Here is a 25,915-nt window from a genome sequence, read left to right on the forward strand (position 1 = left end):
TGTTTACTCAGCTAAGCCGGTTACCTAATGCACGGTCCCTATGGAGTGACCGTGGCCGTGGCTAACGTAACGTTGCGGACTGAGCCATGCAGATATGGCTGCCTTCGATGGGCTTATGATCTCGGATGACATCACAAACTCGCGAGATTTGCAAGATCGATGAGAATTACGTTTGCAGTCTGCAGGATCGAGGCTCACGCTCGCATTGTCAACTTTTTTCCCGTACATTTTATTGTTTTATGTTTCAAAAAAGATAAATCTTTTTCATTTCTGGCAAGGGGCGCTCGGAATTTACAAGAGGGCGCCACGCCCCTGTTACCTTATTCAGGGAGAACACTGCATTATTATCACTTTGTCATCCCATGTTGTCCGTGATGCATCTTTGCCAAAATTAAACTGACAAATCAATGGTTCTCATATTTCGTATCATGCAGATGAATACACAGAAAGCAAGACACACAGTGTACAAGGAGACACACAGACAGACAGACACAAAAAGAGACAGATGACAATGATTTTGTAACACACCTCATCCGCAGTCTGTGTTCTAATTCGCCAATTGATAGTCACGTGGGATGCGTTCTTTTTGTGCTGATCCACGTAAACAACGTCATCAGGCATCATTTGTCGGAACTGTTGCCTGCCAGCATCAGTTCCGAAAATGATGCCCGCTGACGTCAAAAAACATTTGCGCATGCGCGAACTGGAATGTAAACAAAGATGTCGTCTGCGGCCGAGCGAAATGATAGTCGAGAAATTTCTCGGTTTATCCTACTTTCTGAAGAAGAACTGAATGCTCTGGTTTCAAACAAGGACTCGAAACGAACGAAGACGATAATCAAAGGTGCATTGAACGTTTTGCAGAAGTATTGCGACCCTGTCGGGAAAAACTTTTTCTTGCTGAACCACTCCAACATATTACATCATAAGCTTACATGCGACAACTTTTGTGTATGGTACGTTCTTATGTATGACTACGGATGAGGTGTGTTACAAAACACATATTGACTGGCCATTAGGGCAACAGCATACGTCTTTAACCCCTCGGGCCTGTGAGTCACCCCCAAAAACAGACTGTTTCCCTCGGCCTACGGCCTCGGGAAACAGTCTGTTTTTGGGGTGACTCACAGTCCCTCGGGGTACAGACGTATGCTGTTGCCCTCATGGCCAGTCAATATGTGTATACTGACAGCTGCCTGTATGCTTTATAATACAAGAAGCGGAATGTATGAGAAACTGAAAATGAAAAATAGTTGTGTAAGACAGTGTACTTACTATAAGCAGTAGGTTCCATGTTTCTAGCTCACCATCATACCATTGGAGAACTCTGTACTGTATGGCTATGTTGTACATGGCTGATAAGTTATTAAAGTCGTCTTGTAAAGCCTTGGAAAATTGATGGATTGCTGTCTGATTTTTGTCCTGTCAAAAATAATTAGAAAATCAACACTTGCATTATTTTAAATCAGAACAACTTACCGTAAAAACCCGATCAATTCGACCAGAAAAAAATAATTACGATTTCAAAATCGTCGATTTAATAGGAAATTAAAACTGTCAAAATAATTTAGTGGTCGAATTAATTGGAACGACGAGGATGAAGTTTACGCGAGACATGTTTGCCATGTTGAGACTGCTTCAAAGCATGGACTGTGAAATTTTGTGAGGTCGACAAATTAGGTAACAAAAAACCTCAAACGCACCTGGGTGTCACATCAAAATCAAAGTGGCCGCGATTACAGACGGAGCGATCTGTGACACTGCCACCGGCCGCTCGACGGACGACGCGTAAGTTGACATCGTGTGCCAGCCCTTGGAAATATATTGTAACTCCCTGACAGGCAGATGAGATAGTCTAATGGCGTTTGATGCATTGAAAGTTTGTAAAAATAATAAAAAATGACATCACCGATCATAAGAAACGTGGTGTTGAAGATAATATTTTTTAAGAGAAGACTATGACGACCATATTCCTGTAAGTATTGTCTAACTTTGGAAAACCAACATCTGAAGATTTACTTCAACCAACACTTTTATATTTATTCTACTCTTATTATAAGATTAGTCGAATTTCTGGAAAGTAGGTTTACATTTTCGATGTCTGTGTGTCGTCTATACCGAAGTCATATCCCAAACAGTATAATCAGATCGCGACAGCGTAAACCTCTCTCTCTCCGGCATTTCGATATTTTATATTGTCGACATTTAAAGTCTGAAGTTTCAGGTCACTGCTCAATGCAAGTAGTTGATGTCAATTTTCCGTATCGGGCATGGTCTCTATCGTCACTCAAATCGTTAGTTTTTTCCTGTTATATTCAATATCAGACTCAAAACACAACGTGAACAATGCTGATAATATATTGCATATTTCGTAATGAAAACCGGTAAAGTTCGTAACTGGTGACATGTCGCGGCCTGGAGAAAGTTCATCACCATCGATCGAATGTCCGTGATGCTTTTGCTGCCAAATAGACATATTGACATAAGACATTGCACAGGGAACTTCGCGGTATGGCATATTATGAATTTTACCGTGAAGAAAATCTGTGACTTTAAACTGGCCGTACAATCAACAGTAAACATGGCGGAGCAATGATACCGACTTCAGAGACTTCGATTTTTTTTCATTGCGATCGCTGGTGAGAGCGAGTCGTCCAGTCGAATTTTTTCCCGATGGCTATTTGGCTTTGAATTTTCAATTGCCTCATGTGCTAAATACAAGACGGGCGTTCTCTGTGAATCAATAAGTCTTTGAATATGAAAAAATCGGACATCTGAACCTCAACTCGCAGCTTGAAAGTTGTTCTCCGAATCAGGACAGGGACATCGGTGAGGCCGGATTTTATGTAGTAGCTATGGAAACCGACGGCTCGTTCGGTGTAAGAAAGCATGCGATGTACGTCTACGTTATTTTTACTGGTTTTGAGAACTTCTAAAATAACTTGTAATCTGTATATCTTCGCACATCGAGCCGATATTGTATACCTATCACCGTCAAAGTTTATGTCTTTCACTGTAGAGTTCTTTTTATCCAAAACACATATCCAGAAGAGTCCCACAGAGCAGTCAAATGAAAGGATAATTGCTTCAAACGAATGAAATTGCACGAAAGAATGAAAATCAACAGCACATCCTGGACGTGATTTAAAACAATAGCGCTTGTGAATAGGACTATTCTATTTGAGTAACGGGGATGGAAAGCACAGAACTGTAAAAGTACTGGAAAAACGTGCCGTTTTTCTCGCAATTTTAGCAACTGTAACGACCCTTTATTCTTTACTAATACCTTTCCATAATTGAATTAAACTAGGTTTAGGGCTTATACACACAGTGTACACTGATGTACAGAAGTACTCTGCTGGGAACGAGCAGGGGTTTACACGCTAATGGGCGCAGTAAAACAATGGTCACGTCCATAGGTTCAAGGACGTTCACGGGGAGACACGGTGGCAAAGAGTGCAGTGTCGTAAAATTGCTTAGACTAGTTTTAAGAACATACAATCTGGTCATCGGTGTACTGCTACCTGTGAATCGAAACGACAAGTGTAGGCCTATAGCTTCGAAATTTTATGGGAGAGACATCACGACTGAGACCGACAGTAGCACAACAAACTATTCCGAATTGTGCGTCCGTGTTTAATACAGACATCTCTGTAGGTGATTCTGGTTTCTCAATCGAATCAAAAGTCCGACATTGACAAAATTGACATAAAATAAGTCCGAAAACTTTTGTTTTATTCAACCAACTGATTCATCTCCTTTGATATCCCCTAAGCTACATGTAAACAGTCCGGAAAGACTGACATCGATGTCTCCCGGGCCCCCATGCATACAGTATGGCCGTACGTGTTCAAATATTTCAGTGTTATACATTTTCTTGTCCTTCTCTTTCTTCTGAGCCAGTGTCATTATTGTGAACACGGCTAATAAATAAATAATATTTCTTCACCTTTTTGCAAAATATCTCGTCAACCGGGCGCATGGGCAACGTCTTTGTACGTTGGCCAAAACTAATGACACTGTAGGTCAGGATATAACATCGGTCAAAGTAAGATTGAATAAGGAAGCCAGACGAAAATGCTTTCGTCGATTGACAAAAATGAGAAGGAACGAGTCAGTAAATATCGAACCATAAAGAGGAGATCGAGACTGCCATCCCCCATGATTAATCAACTGGAAACAAAATATATATTTCGATCGACAGACTTACACAACCAGTGACAGCATTTTATTCAGCTTTAAAATAAGTCACCGCCTTTCCTTTAATAACACCCGTTTGCGTTTCGATCTACTCTGCTCTGTCCCCAATCGGTATGGCCGTCCGGGTTTCGCCTACCGTCAGCGTACTGACTATACATGGTTATTTCTTCAGCTATCTTTTCATCGTTTGGCATAAAATACAGCATCTCTTTTGGTGCACAAGGCAAATGAACGTTTAGAAGGAAAGTCACAGGAGGTTAGGATATTATATAGGTGAAATTAGAATGGAATATTGAAGATGAAAAGACTTTTATCGGTCGACAAAAATTGCCACAAAACCGAGAATTGAGATTGTCTGTGATTTATTAATTGGGTACAAAAATATTCGATTGAGTCATTAAAACAGCCAGAAAGACATTTTCTTCAGCTTGAAAAAATAAGTCGTCGTCTTACTCTTTCCTTGACACTGTCCCCATTTGCGTTTGAAAATATTAGTCTGTTCCCAGTTGGTAAGAACGTACGCACGCTGCGCGGCGGCGGCGGCGGCCGTATTTACCGACATGTAACATCGATTTTTCCTCAGCAATTTTTTCAGCGTTCGCAAAAGATTTCGCAAACTCGTTCTTTTAGTGCACGGGGCACATCTGTCTATGTGTTTTAGGAACAAGCAACATGTGGCTCAGAACATAATATCTGTCAAATTAGGAAGCGATATTGATTCACACACAGAAAGAGTCTGTAAATTTCAATCGACACGGGATGGTAAGAATTCGGAAAAGACAATGAGAAACGGAGAAAGTAGGTAAATTATTCTTACTTTCTTCCATATTAAGGTGAGAAAATAGTTACAAAACCAGAGACTAGAGGGTGTACTTCACACATGCTGAAACTTCACGCATATTTCGAAAGCGGCAACTGAGATCCAGCTCACTAAATCACTGAGGTTTCCTACTCAGCGAAAATAATCATGTGACCCAATGAAAACCAATCTGAAAGCCGTTTACAAAGCCCTTTGTTGTTCTCAATTCTGCCTTTTTGTCTGACCCGTGGTTCATCGTATTCGTAACGGTGGTTTTCGATGTCTTGAAATATCGTTCATTCACCAACTGAAGGAAGTTTTTGAAGGGTATGTAATTCGGTCGAATTAATAGAGATCGAGAAAGTCCCAATTTTAGTCGGTGGTCGATTTGAAAGGGCCCAAATAAAATTATGTTTTGTGAAAAAAATAGGGTGGTCGAATTAATAGGGTGGTCGAATTGATCGGGTTTTTACGGTATACAATATAATGTTACTTTTTATGTTGTCCATTCTTTCATCTCCATTTCCATGAATCAAAATCCAACTTTGCCATGGAAGATAAATAAGGTTATACATGTACTACAATTTAGAAGTGAAATGTATAAATCAATAAAAATATAAATACTTCAAGAATAAAGTATCACTAATAATACACACTCTTCTTAAATATGTATCTTACAAATTTGATGAATAGAAACGATTGTAAAGGATGTCAACTATCAGCACAGTGTTAAAGCAAACATATTAAAACACATAATTGCTTGTCAAATGGTCGAAAGCAATGGTGGAAAATGTCAATGTTTCCTGTTTGGCTGATTCAAGGTTTTTGTGTCTTTACCTGACGAGCAAGGCAGCATCCCAGCAGAGTCCTCACTATGGATGAATACTGGACAGACACATCAAATGAAGACAGTAATTCAACAATTGTTTGCAAAATGGCTGTTGCTTCATTGTATTGTCCTTCCTGATACTGTAGATATGCTGAAAGAGAAAATATGACTTTTTTATGGCAAAGTGTACAATGATATTTCTGGAATCTTACATTTTTATCTTTGACACTTATAATCCTCAAAGCATTGTTTCAACCTACAGTATCTTCTCACCGAACACAAAACCAACGAAGTACATCCCCACCACTGAAAGACATGTTTCAATAAAAGTAAGCCTTGTTGTGGCCATTGCAACCTCTCCAAATGATAATTCTAAAGATGATGAAGTTTATTTTATTCACATGACTGACACCATTCAACCATTCATCTATGATGATATGACTACTTAAACTTTGTTTTGATATTATTATTCTGTTTGGTCCACTGCTTGTTTATTTGAACATAATGTATTTATTTTTGATACATATTAAACAAAGCAGAGTGTCCATCATCTATTTTTATTATGATAAATCATGTTACTACTTACCATACATGTATTGTGCAGCAAACCATAGAGACATATTTTTTTCATTTCTTGAGAAACTTGCACTCAATCTGAGACATCTTGATGTGTCATCTTGAATGAAATAAATCCACAGTTTGATGAGCTTCAGCAGACCCAAGTGATATGTATCTGTAATGAGAAGAAAACAATATTTATATTGGTATACCCTGGACAATTTTCCAACAATTTTTGATGTAACCATCATTGCTACAGCAAATTGTGTACCTTGTAGGGGTTTCTTTTCTCTTGACATTCACTTTTTTGTTTCTTTGTACTATTTTTGTACTATTTATGTACCAATTTTGGCCTGACTGACATTCTGTAAAACTAAAAGTATGTAAAAACATGAAACACATTGAAAGGTACAATACTACAGAAATAATCACAACTTGCCATTCAAACAGCTGGGATGGAGGTCCTTAAAGTCACAAACATCAAATTTTGTAATCATGTAAGGACCAAGAAACAAAGTATAAACTAAACAGGTAATTCCAGAGAAAAATTTTGCAAAGTGCAATTGTGATTACACCATAAAACAAACAAAATGAAAGCATCACTAGGGACAAATCAGTACTGTATGTCCAAAATGTGGAAGCATTTTGGAACCAACCATTTTGATTGATAATACCGACTGATGGACAACTAACACTGGCATAAATTATCCACATAAAGAGCTCTATTTCATTTTCAGATTAAACTGACAAACATCCTGACAATACAAAACAGTATCTGCTTAAAACTAACATTTGAAAAAGCATCACAAGTGCCAGAAAATAGTTTGCTCCTTATCAAGGTTTATTTCCAAACCCCTTCATATTAGATGGTTCATCCCTTACCAAACCAAAGTACATAACAGTTTGATTGGTTGGCTGTCAGGTCATGGCCACACCCACTTCAGAACTGCAGATGCGACCTTAAATAACCCATTTCAAGAAACAATTGGCTTATCACTGTAAGTAAACACGAAGGCCATGGACCCAGCTGGGGTGACCCATGGGACTCAACGGCCATTTTCCCAATGGTAGCGTCACTGTGACCTCAACTTGAAATCCACGCAGAGCTTATGAAATTGATTAACAGAAGAATCTGGTAAGTTGTCAGGTGACCTTTCTTTGACCCTGACCTTTTTTACATAGGGTCACATTCAGTGACCCTAAAATGAAGGCAAAAGGGTATAGCCATCCTTCACATCGCATATATGTTGTTCACATGTGTGAATAAATGTGAGCTTAAAAGGTGCTTGTCACCGGTTCCGTGGAGAGTGGTGGGGGAAGGATAGGCATCAAAATTGCATTCTTTGGCAAAACACACAACTTGTTACAGAATGCCATACAGTGTTGGTTAAGGTGGTTGGAAAGGCTAGAGCGTCAGTTATAAATTTCAACAAAACTATTAAAATATAAAAGTAGTCAACATTCTCTGTGGAATAAAAAAACTAGACTTGTGGGCACAAAGGCATTGCAGAGTTATAGCCTGTTAAAACTTCTGAAAAACTGACCAAATAAGAAGAAGTTGGGGAGTCCTTAGTGTATTAACTATGGTAGAGGTCCCCTAGCTTTTAATAAAATGTTTGAAAAGGGAAAGTCATTATTTGCTGTTTTTCAGGAAAGTTTGACAAGGTGGTGCTGGCATTCAGAGTGAGTGACTGCTATTGTAAATGCATTTTTAGATTCTTTGAGTGTCAAAGAGGTGTCAAAAGTGAGATTAACCAAAAAAAACTGCTCTATGACTTCAAAAGAGGGGTGCAAATATGGCTTGTTTTCAACATTTTTGACAGAATAACAGTTTTCCTACATAATTGTATACCAATTTAATCCAACTTTGAAATGAGATATGGACATGGAATTTTTACAGCCTATTAACAGGGTTACAGATAAGATTTGTACGGCACAATTTTCCTGTATTTGAAGTACTTTTTGAAAAATCACATTTTGAAATTTGAAAGAATTTTTAATAATTTTTTGATATATAAACCCATGTAAAATCATAAAAACAAATTTTATTTACAAATCCTGCCGTACAAATCTTATAATAAATAGTGTCAACATATTTATAACTAATTTGGTAATATTAATACTATCCAATTATTATGAAATTCAAATATGTAAAAAAAATATGAAAAATTAAATTTTAATATTTACAGGTGTCATATTTCAAAATCATGGCTGCAAATATACAATTTTTATATTCTTTGGAGAAAATATTAACTGAGGGAGTTATCCTGAAATTTGAACTAAATATCTTGATTCTAACACTTGAAACTTGACATTAACTCTGAGAAAAGAATTGGTGCAAAAATAGCCTTTCCAACCACCTTAAGCAGGAAGCAGATTTGTTGTTTGCAGGTGTTTGAAGATCGGAAGGCAAACTAATTTGGTGGAGAGTTTTTGTAGAGGAAAGATGGCAGTGAACAGCTTTCATAATGATTATAGGCAGAGCATCTTTGCGGTGGGGAGAGATATGTGAATGGAATATTCTGGTTGTGGGAAGACAGCTTTTATTCTCCCCTGGAAAATCTTGATTTCTTAAAATTTTGTTACAATAGTATATCTATAAGTACATGTACAACTACGTCAGGTTATATAAATTAAGTGAGTTGGCTGTCCCAGATATGTACATGGTGGATCCTTGGTTTTGTGAACTCTGTGTATAGTCTCCCTGTGTTTGTCACATGCAATGTTTATCAATTAATAATGGCTACTATGAACATTTGGCAGTCTACAGCAGAACTCATGGTAGAGATTTGCTGGGTCTCTGTGTTGCAGCTATGACCTTCTGATGTTTACATGGGTGAATTACAGTTAGATAACAATGTCAACTTGAGGCAGCATTGGTTCTGGGCACGGTCCCTCCACAAAACGGTCAAGAAACGCCACCAGTTTCTTTTGTTATAGTCCGGGTTTCGATTGGGCTTTCTGTTGATTTTACTGATGGGGATAATCCCGGATTATCACCGTGCGGCGGGAGGTGTTAACAGTTACATGCATAAAATTATCGTAAGCAGAAACTTAATTCTCCCAGAATGCATTCTGATTATTGTCTGCGCATGCGTCTAAAGGCCAAAGTTTGTTTACATCTGCCTGCCGTGGAGTCACGCAGCGTGAACTGTTCCCTGACCCATTTCCCGGTAGAGGGCGTGGGGAAATATAGTAGCCCTCTACCGGGGAAATGGGTCAGGGAACCAGACTACGTGAACTATGTACAAGTTCGGAGACGATTTCGTCAATTTTGACGACTCCCATGTTGATTGGGACTTCATTTTGGAAGACAAAAATCCTGCGTCGACACGTACTGCTGCAAAACCCAAGCCTTGCGTGGTCTTCCAATGTCCACAGTGTAGCAACCGATACAATCAGTTTGTAAAGTAAAAAGTAAAGTAAGCCTTATTGAAATCGTATCCCAGTTGGGATCTTGATCATAAAGTACAATAAAGGTTTTGCAAAAAACAACAATGAAAGAGTATATATAATCATCGTCGTACACCACGCCCTCTTCGGCGAGTCTTATCACCCAACGCCGAAAAGGCCGTGGTATCACTGGCCACGTTTAGCGTTCACGCATTGCTGCAAGGCTCTATGATAGTCGAGGAAAAACCTACGAGCCAATCAGATTGCCCGTTACAGAGCTGATCTTGGTGCTTACCACCACACAGCGTTCACTGTCGACGAAGAGCGCGCAATGTGTAAATGTTTAATGTTTTTGGACTCAACCGCTCTATTCACACCAAAAAGACGCCATTGATAATTATTTTACAAGGAAAAGATGGGTTTCTTTGCACAAGGACCAGCGGTGGCAAGTCTGTATGCTACCAGGCATGGCAGGCCGTCCGGCCCATCGTGTTTCACGGGCGTCATATCGAAGGGCATCGCATAACTGGAGCAGCTGGCCCACGCCTCGCTATGCACAGTGTCCGACCCAGACGTAGAACAACACCGCTGTGTAAAACCCGTTGGTCAAAACTATTGATCATAATTTACTGTACCAGAAGTTATGTATAAACGTTTATCAAACTTTATGTATCGATCTCTTCATTAAGGTTCACACTGAAAGCTTTCTTATCGTGCTGTGGGTATACATGGAGCATGGAGGTAGGAAGTTCCTGCCTCCATGCATGGAGCTAGAAACGTATGAATGGTATATTGGGCCCTTTCATTCGAGCTGGTGCTCCGCGATACAAATCACAAATGTACGCTAGGCTCCCGATCGTCTCAACACTGCCGAAATCACAAATCTCGGGAAATTGCGTAGTTGTTCAAGTCCGATTATGTTTCATTAATTCATCACAAAAGTTACGCTTACATTTTACAACGGAATCAAACCAAGAGAGGTTTAGTCTGTTCCATGGGTTTTGTTTTTCAGCGGGGTACGAACACGTATAAGCTTATGCGTACACTCGCTCAGTGTGACCTGGTGACAATTTTCGGACAGGGTATAGTGAATTTCGCCCAAAGCCGTTTCACAAATAACGAGCAGTACGAAATCTTATTACCATACCCTTCGAAACTTTATTGTGTTTATCCTAAAACTGTTAACAGGACGGAAGTGGTATTTGGGGGTCAAAGTTGCCAAATTGTTGACTCCATAGTGAGTGCGTAGTAATCGGACGTCGTATTTGGAATGTGATTATAGGGGCTAAATATTGATATTTTGAAACTTCAAACCCTCGATTTTCAATTTCGATGTGTTGAGAAAACTGTTTGTAAAAATTTTGTGATAAATTAGTTACGTTCAACCCATGGACGACGCAACTATATTTCGACGTGTATGGTGCTTACATCGGATATGGGCTGTCTCTGTGTGTTGCTTTAGATCGTACGGTGTGTTAACTTCGCGAAGTTTTATAGCGCCCGAAATACCTTCTACCGAAAAAAACTAACTATTCAAAACGGGACAGCAGCGTCACCTGACTTAATATGCGGTATCATGAATTGTAAAACGCTATCAATACGGAGCACAGTGAGTACAACGAACAGCATGTCTTTGAACCGAGATCGTCCGAAAATAGTCACACTGAGTGTACGGGGACGACCTTGCAGTGGGACCGGGTAGGGTTCGTTGATGACCGTAGTCTGTGTACCTATCGAAGCCATAGTATTCACATGGTGTCGCCGTTGCTCTCGATCATGACAGAAAAACGGTCAAAATTTTGAAAGCTGTCGGATTTAATGCAACATATATCGGAAGAGGTGCAACAGAACCAGAGGATCTCAGGCCCTGAAAGCTCGATTGTGTACACACAGACAATGAGGAGCTTACGACCCGACATGACTTTGTAAAACGTATTCGTGATTGGCTAATTCTGATGATATGTTCTCATGAATAATTAATTAACCCCCATTCATACTTCCGCAGTTTCCCGGCGTAATCTGCCAGAGCTTGATTTTTGCGTAGGTCAGCGGAGCGGAAATTATTGCTCTGGCCTGCGAGAATGATATATACATATATATATAAAATATAAATATCTATACATGAGGTCAAGATATTAAAGGTTCATAAATAGTTTACTTTGTCTTTTTAGTCCCCACGGACACCGTCCGGGGGGGACTTATAGGTTTGGTCATGTCCGTGCGTGCGTGCGTGCGTGCGTGCGTGCGTGCGTGCGTCCGTTCACGCAGATATCTCTGAGATGCCTGGAGCGATTTCATTCAAACTTGGTACAAGGATTACTTCATATGTCATACAGATGCACGTCAATTTGTTTTGTGATACAATCCAATATGGCCGCCAGGCGGCCATTTTATTACGATTTTTTCATGTACAGAGCCATAACTCAGGCATGCTCCAACCGATTTTATTCAAAGTGTGGGTACAAGGACATCGACCAATGTCATAGATATGCACGTCAATTTGTTTTGTGATACGATCCAATATGGCCGCCAGGCGGCCATTTTATTACGATTTTTTCATGTACAGAGCCATAACTCAGGTATGTTCCAACCGATTTTATTCAAAGTTGGTACAAGGACATCGACCAATGTCATAGATATGCACGTCAATTTGTTTTGTGATACAATCCAATATGGCCGCCAGGCGGTCATTTTATTACGATTTTTTCATGTACAGAGCCATTACTCAGGCATGTTTCGACCGATTTTATTCAGAGTTGGTTCAAGGACATTGACCAATGTCATAGATATGCACGTCAATTTGTTTTGTGATACGATCCAATATGGCCGCCAGGCGGCCATTTTATTACGATTTTTTCATGTAAAGAGCCATTACTCAGGCACGTTTCAACCGATTTTATTCAAAGTTGGTACAAGCTTATTGACAAATGTCATAGCTGTGCACGGCAATTTGTTTTGTGATACGATCCAAAATGGCCGCTGTGCGGCCATTTTATTACGATTTTTTCATGTACAGAGCCATAACTCAGGCATATCTCAACCGATTTTATTCAAAGTTGGTACAAGGACATTGACCTATGTCATAGCTATGCACATCAATTTGTTTTGTGATGCGATCCAATATGGCCACTGTGCGACCATTTTGTTACGATTTTTTCATGTCCTGAACCATAACTCAGACATGTATCAAGCCAATTCATTCAAAAGTATTTTTATCACAGACCTAATGAAGAGGACTCTATCCTCTCTGAGGACCTGTAATCAAAATACCGATTAACAAGTGGGGACTGTGTCATCAACGATGACTTGTTCATTTTGTTTTGTCTGAGTTTAAAACATGTATGTATGTATTTTCCCAATTCACATAGTGATGCTTTATCTGTCCTTGAAAAGATGCTTACAAGGTTGTGTGCCTCTGAATGCATTTTTACAAATGTTTAGTTTACTGAAAAAATCATGTCTATTAAATGTCTGTGTATCCTTTGCAATGAAAAAGAAAATGTATCTCATCTTCTACTTGTTTGTTTTGGCAAATTGCGCATGCTCTGTCTATGACATCAAGGTTTCTATATCTACCTGTTTCTATGTGTAGTAAATGTGCACTAATGCGTAACTTTTTGTATATATAAATACCCATCGATGGATTGACCACGGTCTCTCGTGGGTAACATACGAAACCCATACACGACATGATTTGTATCTCACTTGATCCTCAATCAGGAAAATCCATGGCAGAGAGTTTGGCACCCAGGCTTGGGGAGGTCATGTCACCAAAATGTCGCGACGCTTGTAGGGTTTCTTGATTCTCTAAATTTGGCGGTCTGAGAATTCGAAAGGTCGACAAAATCAAAACATTGGGTTCGGCAGTAACTTGTGTCTTTAAGAAAGAACAGATTCCGTCATGAACCTGATTGCCTACTTTTGAGAAGACTGAACGATCGGTAGGGACGCACTTGACACCTCTGAACGATCGATAAAGGAGAAAAAAAGGGGGAAAAAACGTTGCACTATTACCATAACGCCAACTCTCAATGGGTCGACGCACGGTCGACGGGAGCACCTTGCAAAAACAAGGTCATCGTAAGAGTTCCTTGATTTCGTGCATTGAATTTTGTTGAAAACGATTGAAAATTTCAAATCGAACTCTCAAAGTTGGAACTGAGGAATTATCATGTTAAATCGATACCAAAAGGGAGTTTAGGATTTTCCCATGTAATGCACAACTCGTCGATCCCAAGCGACGCCATTTTGTTTTCAGTTGAAAATATAAACGCGGCAAAAAAGACTAGTTTTCTTGTCGAATTAGGTTTCAAAATAACAACACAACACGATTCCCTATTTTTCGAAGTCTTTGCCTTGTTAGGAGGTGCATGACTTACTTTTTAAATTTTAATGAAAGGTGAAAAAACAAACGGGGGAGTAAATTTCACAGTGTTTCCGAAATGCATGGCGTCGGTCAAGATCACAGTTACGAGTGGAGTGATACGTACCGGCCGCCGCCGTACTATGCATATACCCCTTCTTATATGCATAGTACGCGGCGGCCGGTACGTATCACTCCACTCGTAACTGTGGTCAAGATCACCTCATGGCTGAACTCAGCCATAAAATATCATCCAAGATTTCTCGATAGTGACCTAGATCTTTAAGAAACTGTTTTACTCATCTTCTCACCAGTCTTCAAATACATGCGAAACAGTGCAGAAAGGTGAAAATAAAGTAGCATGATTGACTGAAAATCGTAGGATACCGGAGCGGGACCGTGTCACAAGACGCCACTGAAACAAAACGCTAACTTGCCTATGACGTCATTCGCTTCCTGCGTCCACCGCAACGCGGACTGTTGCAACTGTGTAGGTGATTAGCACCTTTGAACAAAAGCGTTTCTTGACCGTTTGTGGAGGGACCGTGTTCTGGGTCACTAGCTCTTTTACATCAGCAGTGTACAAATTTACTTATCAAATTCATGATATTGCCTTGATAATGCGCTTAAGTTGGGGTTGTGATAGAATTGTATTATACATAATGCAACTACTCTGCTTAATCTAATTGTTTACTGTCTAAGATCTTGCCTTGCCTCTTGTGGGCAATAAAGTTGATTAGGTGAGCAGCATCAAGTTTGCATAAAGTTGTTTTGAAATTTTTTTAAGCAGTGTTTGAACTCCACAATATATGACAGGTTTTAGCCAGACATCATCTACCAAACTGGGCCTCTTTGACTTGACAACATGGTGAAGGAAGAACTCAACTTTCACAGTTTTATCACTGTCATATCATGCCTTGTGGTTCAGGCATTGGCCATAGGAAGTATGCTTTCCATGGGTGTTTTCTACATGGAATACAGGGATTACTTCCAGGAAAGTGCCAGCACTACCACCTGGATCAATGCTGTATGTATGGGAGTAACCTTCTTCACAGGTAAGCATTAAAATCTGGACACTCTAGGTGACTGAATATTTGAAACCTGATAGCAAAATCCATGTGAAAATGTTGCTCTACTTGGTGTTTCTGAGTCGTGATAAATTATTTAGCATTTTATGTTTGAAGTGGAACAAAAACACAATCCTAACAGCATCAAGTTTGTCCCACAATCCAGTCCATATTATGCTTTTAACCTTGAAACTTCATCTAGATTGACCAGGGTGCACTACGTCAGAAATTTAACATTCCTACAGCCAAACAATTTTTTGTGGGAAAGGGAGATGTTTAAACTTCCAAACCATAATGTAAGCGATTAAAGTGAGTGTTCTCCTCGTCATGTTTATTAAATAATTCCTCATTTTTGACAAGATGAGGTTCGTCATAAATGTTCCCTTAAACCACATGCATTTTTAGGGTTATGTCGTTATGATTTATTTCTCTGGGTTTGTTCTATCATCTATCATTCACCTTTGGACCCTATAGATTTATTCATGTTGTAAAGCATAGTTTAATCACTGAGTCCCACAGTGGAGGACTGTAGGTTAATAAACCAGACACAAACTGATTATTCCTTTGTTTTGAAAGGAAGTAAAATTGTTGTCATGGTTACAAGCTATGGTAAGGGCTGGTGCACCTCTCAGCCAATTTGGAGTTTAAGTCAAGAGTGCTATATTTGAATCAGGACAATTACATGTTATAATTGGTATAGGCTGGACTTAAGAGAGATTTCAAAACTTTCCTAAAATCAAAGAATGTTACTCGTCTTTAGATTAATATATTGAATATTAAATATGTAACATATTAATAGCCAGAATTCACTGTACAAAAGCTAATTAACTGACAGTTGCAGGTCTGTCAATATTAATGTGTTTCGTAAATAACAGCTCACCGTTCAATAAAAGAAAAATGCTAAGTGACTAGACTGCAAAGTAAATTCATTTTCTCAATATTTTTTGTTTGTTTTTTCATAGGACCGATAGCAAGTGCACTTGTTGATAAATTTGGAGTGAGGACTGTTGTGGTCGCTGGTGGAGTTGTAGTGTTCAGTGGTTCCATTTTAAGTATGTTTGCCACCAGTATCATGATACTATATTTTACCTCTGGCCTACTAACAGGTAATAAACTTTAATATTAACTGGTATTAATATTGATATCTTTGTAGTTACAGATATACCAAGATGAATATAGATACTGTTTAGGACATAAATGCTGCCAAAACTTCCAAGCCTGTGCATTATGGTTCAACTGCATCATCACTTTCAGTACTATTTGCCAATTACTACTTGTTAATTAAGGGAGCTGGTGATGGTGTACGATAGGGGTTAAAGATTAGCAATCCCGAAGGTCATTATTAATGATTGTACAGAAAAGCTTAATCAGTGTCACAGTTAAGAGGGTATTTATCGGCATGATGAGCTTTCTAGTCAAAGAACTGCTGGCTTACGCTACCTTTTATCATTATGCAAATATAGAATAGTGTACTGAGTAGCATCGCAGAGACAGATATTCTGACTCAAATTTTTATAATACTTTTGTAGGCTGCCACTTTTGTAGCCTGCCACTTTTGTAGCCTGCCACTTTTGTAGGGTCATTTTGAAGCTCTTAGAGAAATGGAAGTTTTGTCTTATTTTTGTACAAATTGAAAATTCCATGTTTTTTTTGAAAGGGTTAAACACTGCAATGGCAGCTATTTTGAATTCAAATTTCTGTAAATGTTGGGTACTTTGTTTTGCTACTGCCAAAATTTGCTCTGTGATCCCCCATTTTAATCCTTCATTTTGAAAGAGAACGGTCAAAATTTTTCTGGAGGAAAATTTTCAGCGAAAGTTTAAGTGTGTCAGTTATGAAGTTTGTATTTCCTACAGATGTTGCTTCAGGTGTAAATATAAGAATAGAATTTCATAACACTGAAGGAGCTTCCAATTAAGATATTTTTTAAAAGAGAGGAATTAAATCAGTAAATATAGGATACATGTAGGATAATTGGATTTTATATGTATTTCAGGAAAAACTCATTAAAAATTAACTGACTGCAATATTAATAAAAATTCTGAAATTCAACATTTTTTGTGAAGGTGCAGGAAATGGTCTAGCGTATGGACCAAGTTTGGTTATGCTTGGCCTGAACTTCAAGAAGTACTACACTATTGCCAATGGATTTGCAGCAGCTGGAGTTTCTGTTGGAATGATGGCATTTCCACCGCTGTACCAGATTCTGATTGACAGCTATGGATGGAGAGGAGCCTTCTTGATTATAGCTGGCATGAACTCAAATGTTATTGTCTGTGGTCTCCTGATGAGTGGGAATAAACCAAAAGATCAACGTCACTTGCAAGGCAACCAAACTCTCAAAGAGAATCAAACTCAAGAAGAGCATGGAGAAAATCTTGAAACCTTTTCATTCCTCTTGGACAACTTAGATGTTCCAGAAAATGCTGAAACTGTTCCTTCCATGGAAACCATAAGAGCTTTAAAAAACAAAGATAGTGGTTACACTGCAACACCAGAGGAAACTAAATCTAGATCAGAGAGTAACAAGGAAGGTCAAATGAGTGAAGAAACTGATACTCCTACTTGTAGTTTCCTTGGTTTAAAATTATTCTGCTCTCCATTTTTCCTGTTGATGTGCTGTGCAACATTGATCACTGGCATTTCTTTCACTATTCCTATAGTGTTTTACATAGCCAAGGCTGTGTCAGCTGGACTGACACGACTCAATGCATCATTTCTATTTACAGTAATGGGGATTTGTTCATTGGTTGGCAGACTATTGCATGGCAGTATAGTGGACCTTGTCAAACTTTCACCATTGCTGGTCTGTTTTAGCCACATGTATATTGCTGGAATAGCACTGGCATTGGTCCCTCATGCCAAGACTTATGCAGTCTTTGCCATATTGATTGGAATGTTTGGTTACTCTTTTGGAGTTTATTTTCCACTGTTTACTGTCAGTTTGAAGTATGTGCTTGGCAGTAAGAAGTTTACAAGTGCTGTAGGTTGGGTGTTATTGTCCATAGGTGTTGGAAACCTCATAGGACCACCGTTTGCTGGTAAGTTAAAGCCACACTCTGATCTCCAGATTATATATATATCCACATTGCTGGCTTTAGCCCTTTCACCACCATGGTTTGTCCCAAATCCATTGTTTTCTATGGTAAAGTTGGACCTGTATACAGGGAACTGGGGGTGAAAGGGTTAAGGTAGAATATGCTTCATAGACAGATATTCAGACTCAAATTTCTACAATTCTTTTCTGATCTACCACTTATTGGGGCTCATTTTACAGCTCTTGGAGAAAGAAAACTTTCACCGTCTTAATTTTTTGAAAATTAAACATTTCATTTACCCCATAGTTAACACAGGGATGTGGCCATTTTGAATTTTAAATATCACAATATGTTGGGCACTTTGTTTCGCTATGATGACCCCTAATTTGTATTGTTGATTTGGTAAGAGAATGGTTGAAAGTTTCATTTACGTAAGTTTGAGCAAAAGTTTAAGTTTTTCACTTTCAAAGCACGTACTACCTTTAGGCACTTGTGCTTCTATTTTACCTGCAGAGTTATTGTCCTGTGGAATAATAACACCTCACTTGGTTACACTGAAAATGTGTCTTGTTATAAATTTTAAATAATTTAGCTTTGAATGTCAGTAGGTTCTGCCTGAACAGATATCATTTAAATTCTGCAGAAGAACAATGTGCAACATGACATATGGAAAAATAGCGTCAATGACACTGTAGCTCCCATCCTGGACTATTTAGTGTTTGTTCTCTGGTCAGATATTTGAACATGTGTGAAAGGGATAAAGTGCATGAAGTGAAAATACTTAAATGAAATGTACTGGAGACAGTGAAATATGTTTAATGTAATTATTCAGAATATAAATGGAAAAAATACAGAATTAGATATATCGAATACTGTGATACAACCATTAACTCAACAAGTCATTTACAATGACATAGTCCCCACTTGTAATAGGAGTATTAGTCTTGATGGGGCAGGAAAATGTGGTCATTAAGAAGTATCACTGGGGTGTATATGTTGAGATCTATGGGCACATAGGTCTATGTTGTTGTTCCCAATTTGAAACACATGAGGCATGTCTAAGTTATGGTTCTAAATCGGGAAAAAAGATCAGACCTCTAGCAGTATTGGCCAGCCAAGAAATACATATGCGCATTATAAATGAGGTACAAGATGTGACATCTTAAGGTCTAATATCCTATCAAAATTGGAGGGTATAGAACTTGTGGTTACTGAAATATGCATATATATGTATAATCAAAGTCAAAGGTCATGGAGGTCACATGACATTTTGAAAAAAAAAAATTATATTGCTAATTAATCCCTATATGCCAAAAAATCAGATCTCTAGCTCTATTCGCTTGCCCAGAATTAGATGTGTACATAATTAATGAGGTAAAGCGTGTGTTGTCATAAGGTCTCCCATCCTACTAAATACAAAGGACATAGCACTTGTGGTTACTTATTTATTGACATAAACATATATTTTAGGGAAAAGGTCATCGAGGTCACATGACATTTGGTCAAAAAATTTCTCTCCTATAGTTATCCCTATATACCAAAAATCAGACATCCAGCTCTATTGGCTCGCTCAGAATGAGATATGCGCATAATTATTGAGGTACAGTATGTGGCGTCATAAGGTGTCCAATCATACCAAACATGAAGGGTGTAGCACTTGTGGTTACCGAGTTATGGAAAAATATGTATATTTGAGGTCAAAGGTCACCGAGGTCGCGTGACATTTTGTCAAAAAAATTGTTTTGCTAAGTTATCCCTATATACCAAAAATCAGACCTCTAGCTCTATTGGCTCGCTCAAAATTAGATATGCACATAATTAATGAGGTACAATATGTGGCGTCATAAGGTGTCCCATCATACCATACATGAAGGCTGTAGCACTTGTTGTTACTGAGTTATGGACAAATATGTATATTTGAGGTCAAAGGTCACCGAGGTCACGTGACATTTTGTCAAAAAAATTGTTTTGCTAAGTTATCCCCATATACCAAAAATCAGACCTCTAGCTCTATTGGCTCACTCAAAATTAGATATGCACATAATTAATGAGGTACAATATGTGGCGTCATAAGGTGTCCCATCATACCATACATGAAGGCTGTAGCACTTGTGGTTACTGATTTATGGACAAATATGTATATTTGAGGTCAAAGGTCACCAAGGTCACGTGACATTTTGTCAAAAAAATTGTTTTGCAAAGTTATCCCTATATACCAAAAATCAGACCTCTAGCTCTATTGGCTCGCTCAAAATTAGATATGTGCATAATTAATGAGGTACAATATGTGGCGTCACAAGCTGTCCCATCATACCATATATGAAGGGTGGTAGCACTTGTGGTTACTGAGTTATGGACAAATATGTATATTTGAGATCAAAGGTCATCAAGGTCACATGACATTTTGTCAAAATATCCAAGATATCTGCGTGAACGGATGGACTCACGGATGGACGAACAGACGGACATGACCCAATCTATAAGCTCTGTGCTCTCCCTGGCCTTTCAAAATTGTTAGTAAATTTACGAATTGGGTTCAAAAAATATTAGTAAGCACAAATTATGTAATGCTGAGCCCGCCAATTTTCAACGAGCACTTCTGGTACTCAATGAATAACTTTAAGGGGATAGAAAAGATGACTGATTTCATGAGAGACAGAGGCAAATGAAAAATTCCTTTTTAGTTTTTTGTGACAATTAACACTCACTTTTTGATACGCATTTCAAAAGATCCATCGCATAACACAGTACATCATAGGTCATAAATGCTTGTAACATTGAAATTTCTTCCTTGTCTCAATAAAGTGTGTCATTTTGGTCAACCGGCCCATGAATGTTATTCAATTAATCGATCTTTATTATTATTTTATTTCTCAGTGGTTGATTATTATATATATTAATATATTAAGTGGTCATTAATATTATCAGTGTTTGCACAAGTTTTAGATGCTAGAAAATCTGTCCCCTGTTTTTCATATTTGGAAAGCTCTGTTACCTTGAAAGTATGGATGTCATCCATAGGTACTAGGTGGTGCCTCTATAAGCTGCAGTCATTATGCCATGTTCAGCTCTAAAATTCTTTTAAGACAACCACTGATCAGAACATTTGGCAGTCTGTAACTGCAAATTTACGTCCGCAAACTGAAACTGGTGATCCTGCTAATGTTTTCATTGAGACAGTCACATTTTTAAAACGCTGCAGATGATCATTATTTTTTTTGTCTGGATAAACTTTCGTCGTACGGTGCAACTGTGCACAGCATTGTCTCTGGAGCATTAGAGAAAACTATCAGTATTCAAAACACTTGCTCAGACAGTTTCTTTAAAATATTTGAAGGAAACCTATTAAAATTGGAAATTTCAAAGAAAAATTCAATCTGAATATCATCAAATGACAAATCTATGACAATAAGATTTCTGGCTAAGATTTCCGGCTCGCTTTTGCCTCCATGCATAGACAAACACTTTGCGGTACGTCGTTCAACCATGCGTGGCCCGGACTGCAGTTCGACACTCTTTCAGGCTGACTGTTCTTGATTTCTCTCGGTGGTTTGATTGTTTCCAATTTTTTCATATCAGTTGCCGTTTTTATCCCTAACTTTCTTTCCCAGCTGAGGATACTATCCATCTAAAGCATTTGTAACTGCCCGCTTCCCTCGATCTGCTTCAACCGTCCATTCGGAAAGTTGACAGCGTGTGAGTGTTTGGGTGTCTCGAAACTACCGTAATGCATGGCACACCAGTATGAGAGTACACGACCTGGGGATCTTGAAACCTTTTTGCGCATACTCATGTTAGCACAGGTCAAAGTCCAAAGCTATGCGCCGATGTTAGGGGCAGAGTAGTTTTTGAAAGACGAGATATGGCAGTATTTCCCCGGTATTCATAATCTTAGCCGAAAATCAGGCTTCAAAAATAACAAAATTATTCGTAAATGGCCGATCGGGCATCTATTTTTTTTCGTAAATTTTCATTTTTGTTCGTAATTTACGAACGTTACTAGCGACAGCGAGAGCACAGAAGCTCACTGGACTTCATCCGTGGGGACTAAAAATTGTGTCACTGCATCCTTTTTGCAATATGAATACGATGAGAAACTAAATTTTTATTTTTCGTGGCCTTATACATGGGAGTCTATGGAGATCTGCCTTATACATGGGAGTCTATGGACGTGTAAACTAAAAATATGCAAATTTCACCACGATTTGCCCAAATTTGGGAAAGGTCACTCCTATGCACTTCCATACCAAGTTTCAAATCAATCGGACTTGTGGTTTCAGAGCAGGAGATTTTTTGACCAAAAATGGGGAGAAAATTACAAAAAAAATCATGAAAAATAGCAAGTCCAAGATACTGACCCAAGATGTGCACAATCATTTCATGTCAGCCCAAAGTACTTACATGCTAATTTTTCATGTAATCTGCTCAGTGGTTATTGAGTTTTTTCAATTTTGACTGTTTTTACATTTTTTCACTTAATTTCATATTTTTGGCAATGACAACTTCATTTGAACAAAATCTCATCTACAGCCCATCATCCATGTACACACCAAATATCAAGATGAAATGTACAGCGGTTTTGGAGTTTTTGATGTTGACGGACAGACATACAGACATACAGACATACAGACATACAGACACACAGACATACAGACATACAGACATACATACATACAGACATTTCCCTAGCCTATAAGAATAGCTTCCATTGCCATATATACTTATGGCTATGGGAGCTAAAAATGTTTCACAATTATGGTTCAAATATGGCCACTTAGCCCGTTGTGTTATGAAATTTTCATTTCAAGAGTTACAAAGACTTGCTCTATGAGATTTTTTCAAAGTTGGCACAAGGACAGTATCTTAAGACATACGTTGATGTTGTTATAAAAACCATGGGGGGAATAAAATTCTCTGTGTAGATTTGTCATTAAACGATATCTTAGAGAAAGAAACCAAAACGAAAAAATGAACACTTGACTTTGAGAAAACGGTCACTCCCTGACTTTTACATGTCAATTATTTATTGACTTCACACACATGAAAATTGAAATGAATGTATTTCATAACCATTGTATGAAGATCGATTTTCAACTTTGGCAATATTCATCCACACAATAAGGGGAATACAAATACACTGTGGTGTAAATGATGCAGAAAAACTTGTTTAGCTATTTTGATCTATCAAATCATGCACTCCTCTCATTAATAGTCACATACATGTCCTTTTTTCATTTCAGGCTGGACATATGATGTGCTAGAAAACTATAATGTCTGTTTCTACATAGCTGGTGCTATATACTTTGTCAGTGCAACATGTTTATTGATGTTCTATGGATATGTAAGATGCATTTCTGAGAGAAAAGAATTGCGGAGACATTCTAAAACAGATGAGCAGGGATGAATTCTCCACGCTGTTATTCCTGAAAACAAGACAAAGGACTGTGGAAGACTCAGCTACTTCATTCCATTCAGAATTCAGAGTGACCCCGATAAAACATAAAATAAGAACTTGAAACATCTACAGGCATTGGCTGTCAATGTTCAGTTAAGGTAGTGTGCACCTCGAAAGTGAAAGACTTAAACTTTTCCTCGAAATTTCCTCAAGGAATATCTCAACCACTCTCTTTCAAAAGTAAGGATAAAAATCAGGGGTCGCCATGCAAATTTTGGTAATAGAGGAATGAATTACTGACCAACATCTAACGATATTTGAAACTCAAAATGGCCACTGTCCCTGTGGTAACTTTAAGGAGAAGAATAAAATTTTGGATTTTTGAAAAAAAACTTAGACGGTGAAAAGTTTTCTTCATCAAGCGCTTTAAAATGTGCCTCAACAAGTGGTAGATCAGAAAAAAATTGTACAACTTTGACAGTCCGAATATCTGTCCTGGAGGTGCATTCTACCTTAACATGTACATTGACCAATCTCTGAACACGTCTTAAGATTGGTGGAGACACAACAGTTCAAAAACTGATGATAGCTGTCTGATCATAGTGAGATGTGGCAGGAGTATTGCAGGCGTCAAAATTTTATAACAATCACTTGACTATTGAACACAATGACTTGCTGAGCAGGTGAAGTATTCAATAATGATGTGCCTAAAGCCTGTAATATGGGTTAATTGATATGAAAGTAAATACTTAATTCAAAATCTTTCAGCATGTCGAAAGAACATAATTATGTTTATTTGCTCAGGGACACAGGAAGTCACTTTTCAATTCTGTCATCCTAGACATATTATAGGAAACTACTATCACAACTAAATAGACCTCTACCCTTTTCACTATTTCATCCAAATTATATTTTTCATTATTCCATAGTGGGAACTACTGTCTACAGGATTACTACATTGTGTGTCAACCTCACAGGCTTCATGAGCTATAATCCCATCATGGACAGTACAACAAGATCAAATGTATCCCAAGTTGCTTATTAGCATCCACTAATCTACCTAATCTGTGGGCATGAGTGATGGATTAAGTTGATAAAGTTGATCCAGGGCATACAAGTATTCAAACAATCAACACCACTTGTACTGCTATGCTAACAGTTGACATTATCAACTTCATCCACTCATCATGTCTATTTTATAGACTATTGTATAGCTTGTATAGTAGATTAGCAACTGATAAAAGGCAAGGTGTACGGTTGTTAGAGAATACATAATATATCAATGTTCCACCCTGAGTTATATATCCCAGATATTTCGAAGGGACTAAGCCCTTCTTCTTCATTGGGTCCACTACAGCATGGAGGTAGCAGCTACCTCCATGACTACAGTAACTGATCTAGAACTGCCACTGTCAAGTTTAGAACTCCTTGCATGACAAAAGAGTAATTATGTAACAATTATGTAACAGTTTCTGGTGCATGTCCATGCCCTCTGGTGGGGGTGGCAGCCTATTTTTTTTCTGTTGATTCCGTTGTTTATTGTGTCCAGTTTCCTAATCCAAAATGATTCTTTTGATTGCCAGTAAATTTTGTCTTTTGATGATTTTTTCTACCTTTCACTCGAAATTATTTATTGTATGGTGCTTCTCATGACAGTGTATCCGTACAGGTTCAGTTCCCACCAGAGGGCATGGACATGCACCAGAAACTGTTACATAATTGTTACATAATTACTCTTTTGTAATGCAAGGAGTTCTGAACTTGACAGTGGCAGTTCTAGATCAGTGACTGTAGTGGACCCAATGAAGAAGAAGGGCTTTGTCCCTTCGAAATATCTGGGATTTACAAGCTCAGAGTGGAACATTGATTTACATAATATATGCAATACAGAAAACAATTTAGAAATATCCTTTATCCCTTTTCCTGCCAAGTCCATATTTCACCACCAGGTCAAGATGGTTAAAATAATGAAACACAATGTATTCCATATGATGTATTTTAACATAATACTGTACATTTGAAGGCTGTTGAAAACATAATACTGTAAAGTTTTTTTTTTTTTTTCACAAAAGATGCTATAACATAGCAAGCCAAGTGGGTGAAAATACGTCATGTTTTGGCTCAATACCGCTTTTTACTGACTTGGCTAATGGGAAATGATACAGTTATTACTGTCTGGCAGGAAAAGGGTTATTTGGATGAAATAGTGACAAGGGAGTCAGGCTGGGAAATGGAGGTCAATAGTACAGTGTCTTGATAGCATTTCTGAATTG

The 25,915-nt window shown here is 38.3% G+C and overlaps 2 protein-coding genes across 6 annotated transcripts in view; one reads left to right on the top strand and one right to left on the bottom strand.

Moving 5' to 3' along the window:
* Nucleotides 1–25,915, bottom strand: part of LOC139141817 (uncharacterized) — a 171,024-nt gene that overhangs the window by 113,098 nt on the left and 32,011 nt on the right. For 4 of the 5 annotated variants that reach the window (XR_011554256.1, XR_011554254.1, XR_011554255.1 and 1 more), the window contains exons 6-8: nucleotides 6,415–6,561; nucleotides 5,837–5,979; nucleotides 1,276–1,422 (exon numbers count right to left, since the gene is read on the bottom strand). The exons of the other annotated variant lie outside the window; for it this stretch is intronic. Coding sequence is in view for 1 of the 4 variants with exons in the window: in XM_070711491.1 (XP_070567592.1) it covers nucleotides 1,276–1,422; nucleotides 5,837–5,979; nucleotides 6,415–6,561 (437 nt within the window). In the remaining 3 variants the exon portion in view is untranslated. The remainder of the gene's footprint in view (nucleotides 1–1,275; nucleotides 1,423–5,836; nucleotides 5,980–6,414; nucleotides 6,562–25,915) is intronic. 5 annotated transcript variants of the gene reach the window in all.
* Nucleotides 7,295–24,916, top strand: LOC139141786 (monocarboxylate transporter 3-like). The gene is made up of 5 exons (XM_070711439.1): nucleotides 7,295–7,521; nucleotides 14,959–15,197; nucleotides 16,172–16,315; nucleotides 17,276–18,250; nucleotides 23,488–24,916. Exons 2-5 carry the CDS (start codon nucleotides 15,008–15,010, stop codon nucleotides 23,649–23,651), a joined length of 1,473 nt encoding a protein of 490 aa, XP_070567540.1. The 5' UTR covers nucleotides 7,295–7,521; nucleotides 14,959–15,007; the 3' UTR covers nucleotides 23,652–24,916.

Source organism: Ptychodera flava, chromosome 10 (genome assembly GCF_041260155.1).
Source record: "Ptychodera flava strain L36383 chromosome 10, AS_Pfla_20210202, whole genome shotgun sequence".
Lineage (NCBI taxonomy): Eukaryota > Metazoa > Hemichordata > Enteropneusta > Ptychoderidae > Ptychodera > Ptychodera flava.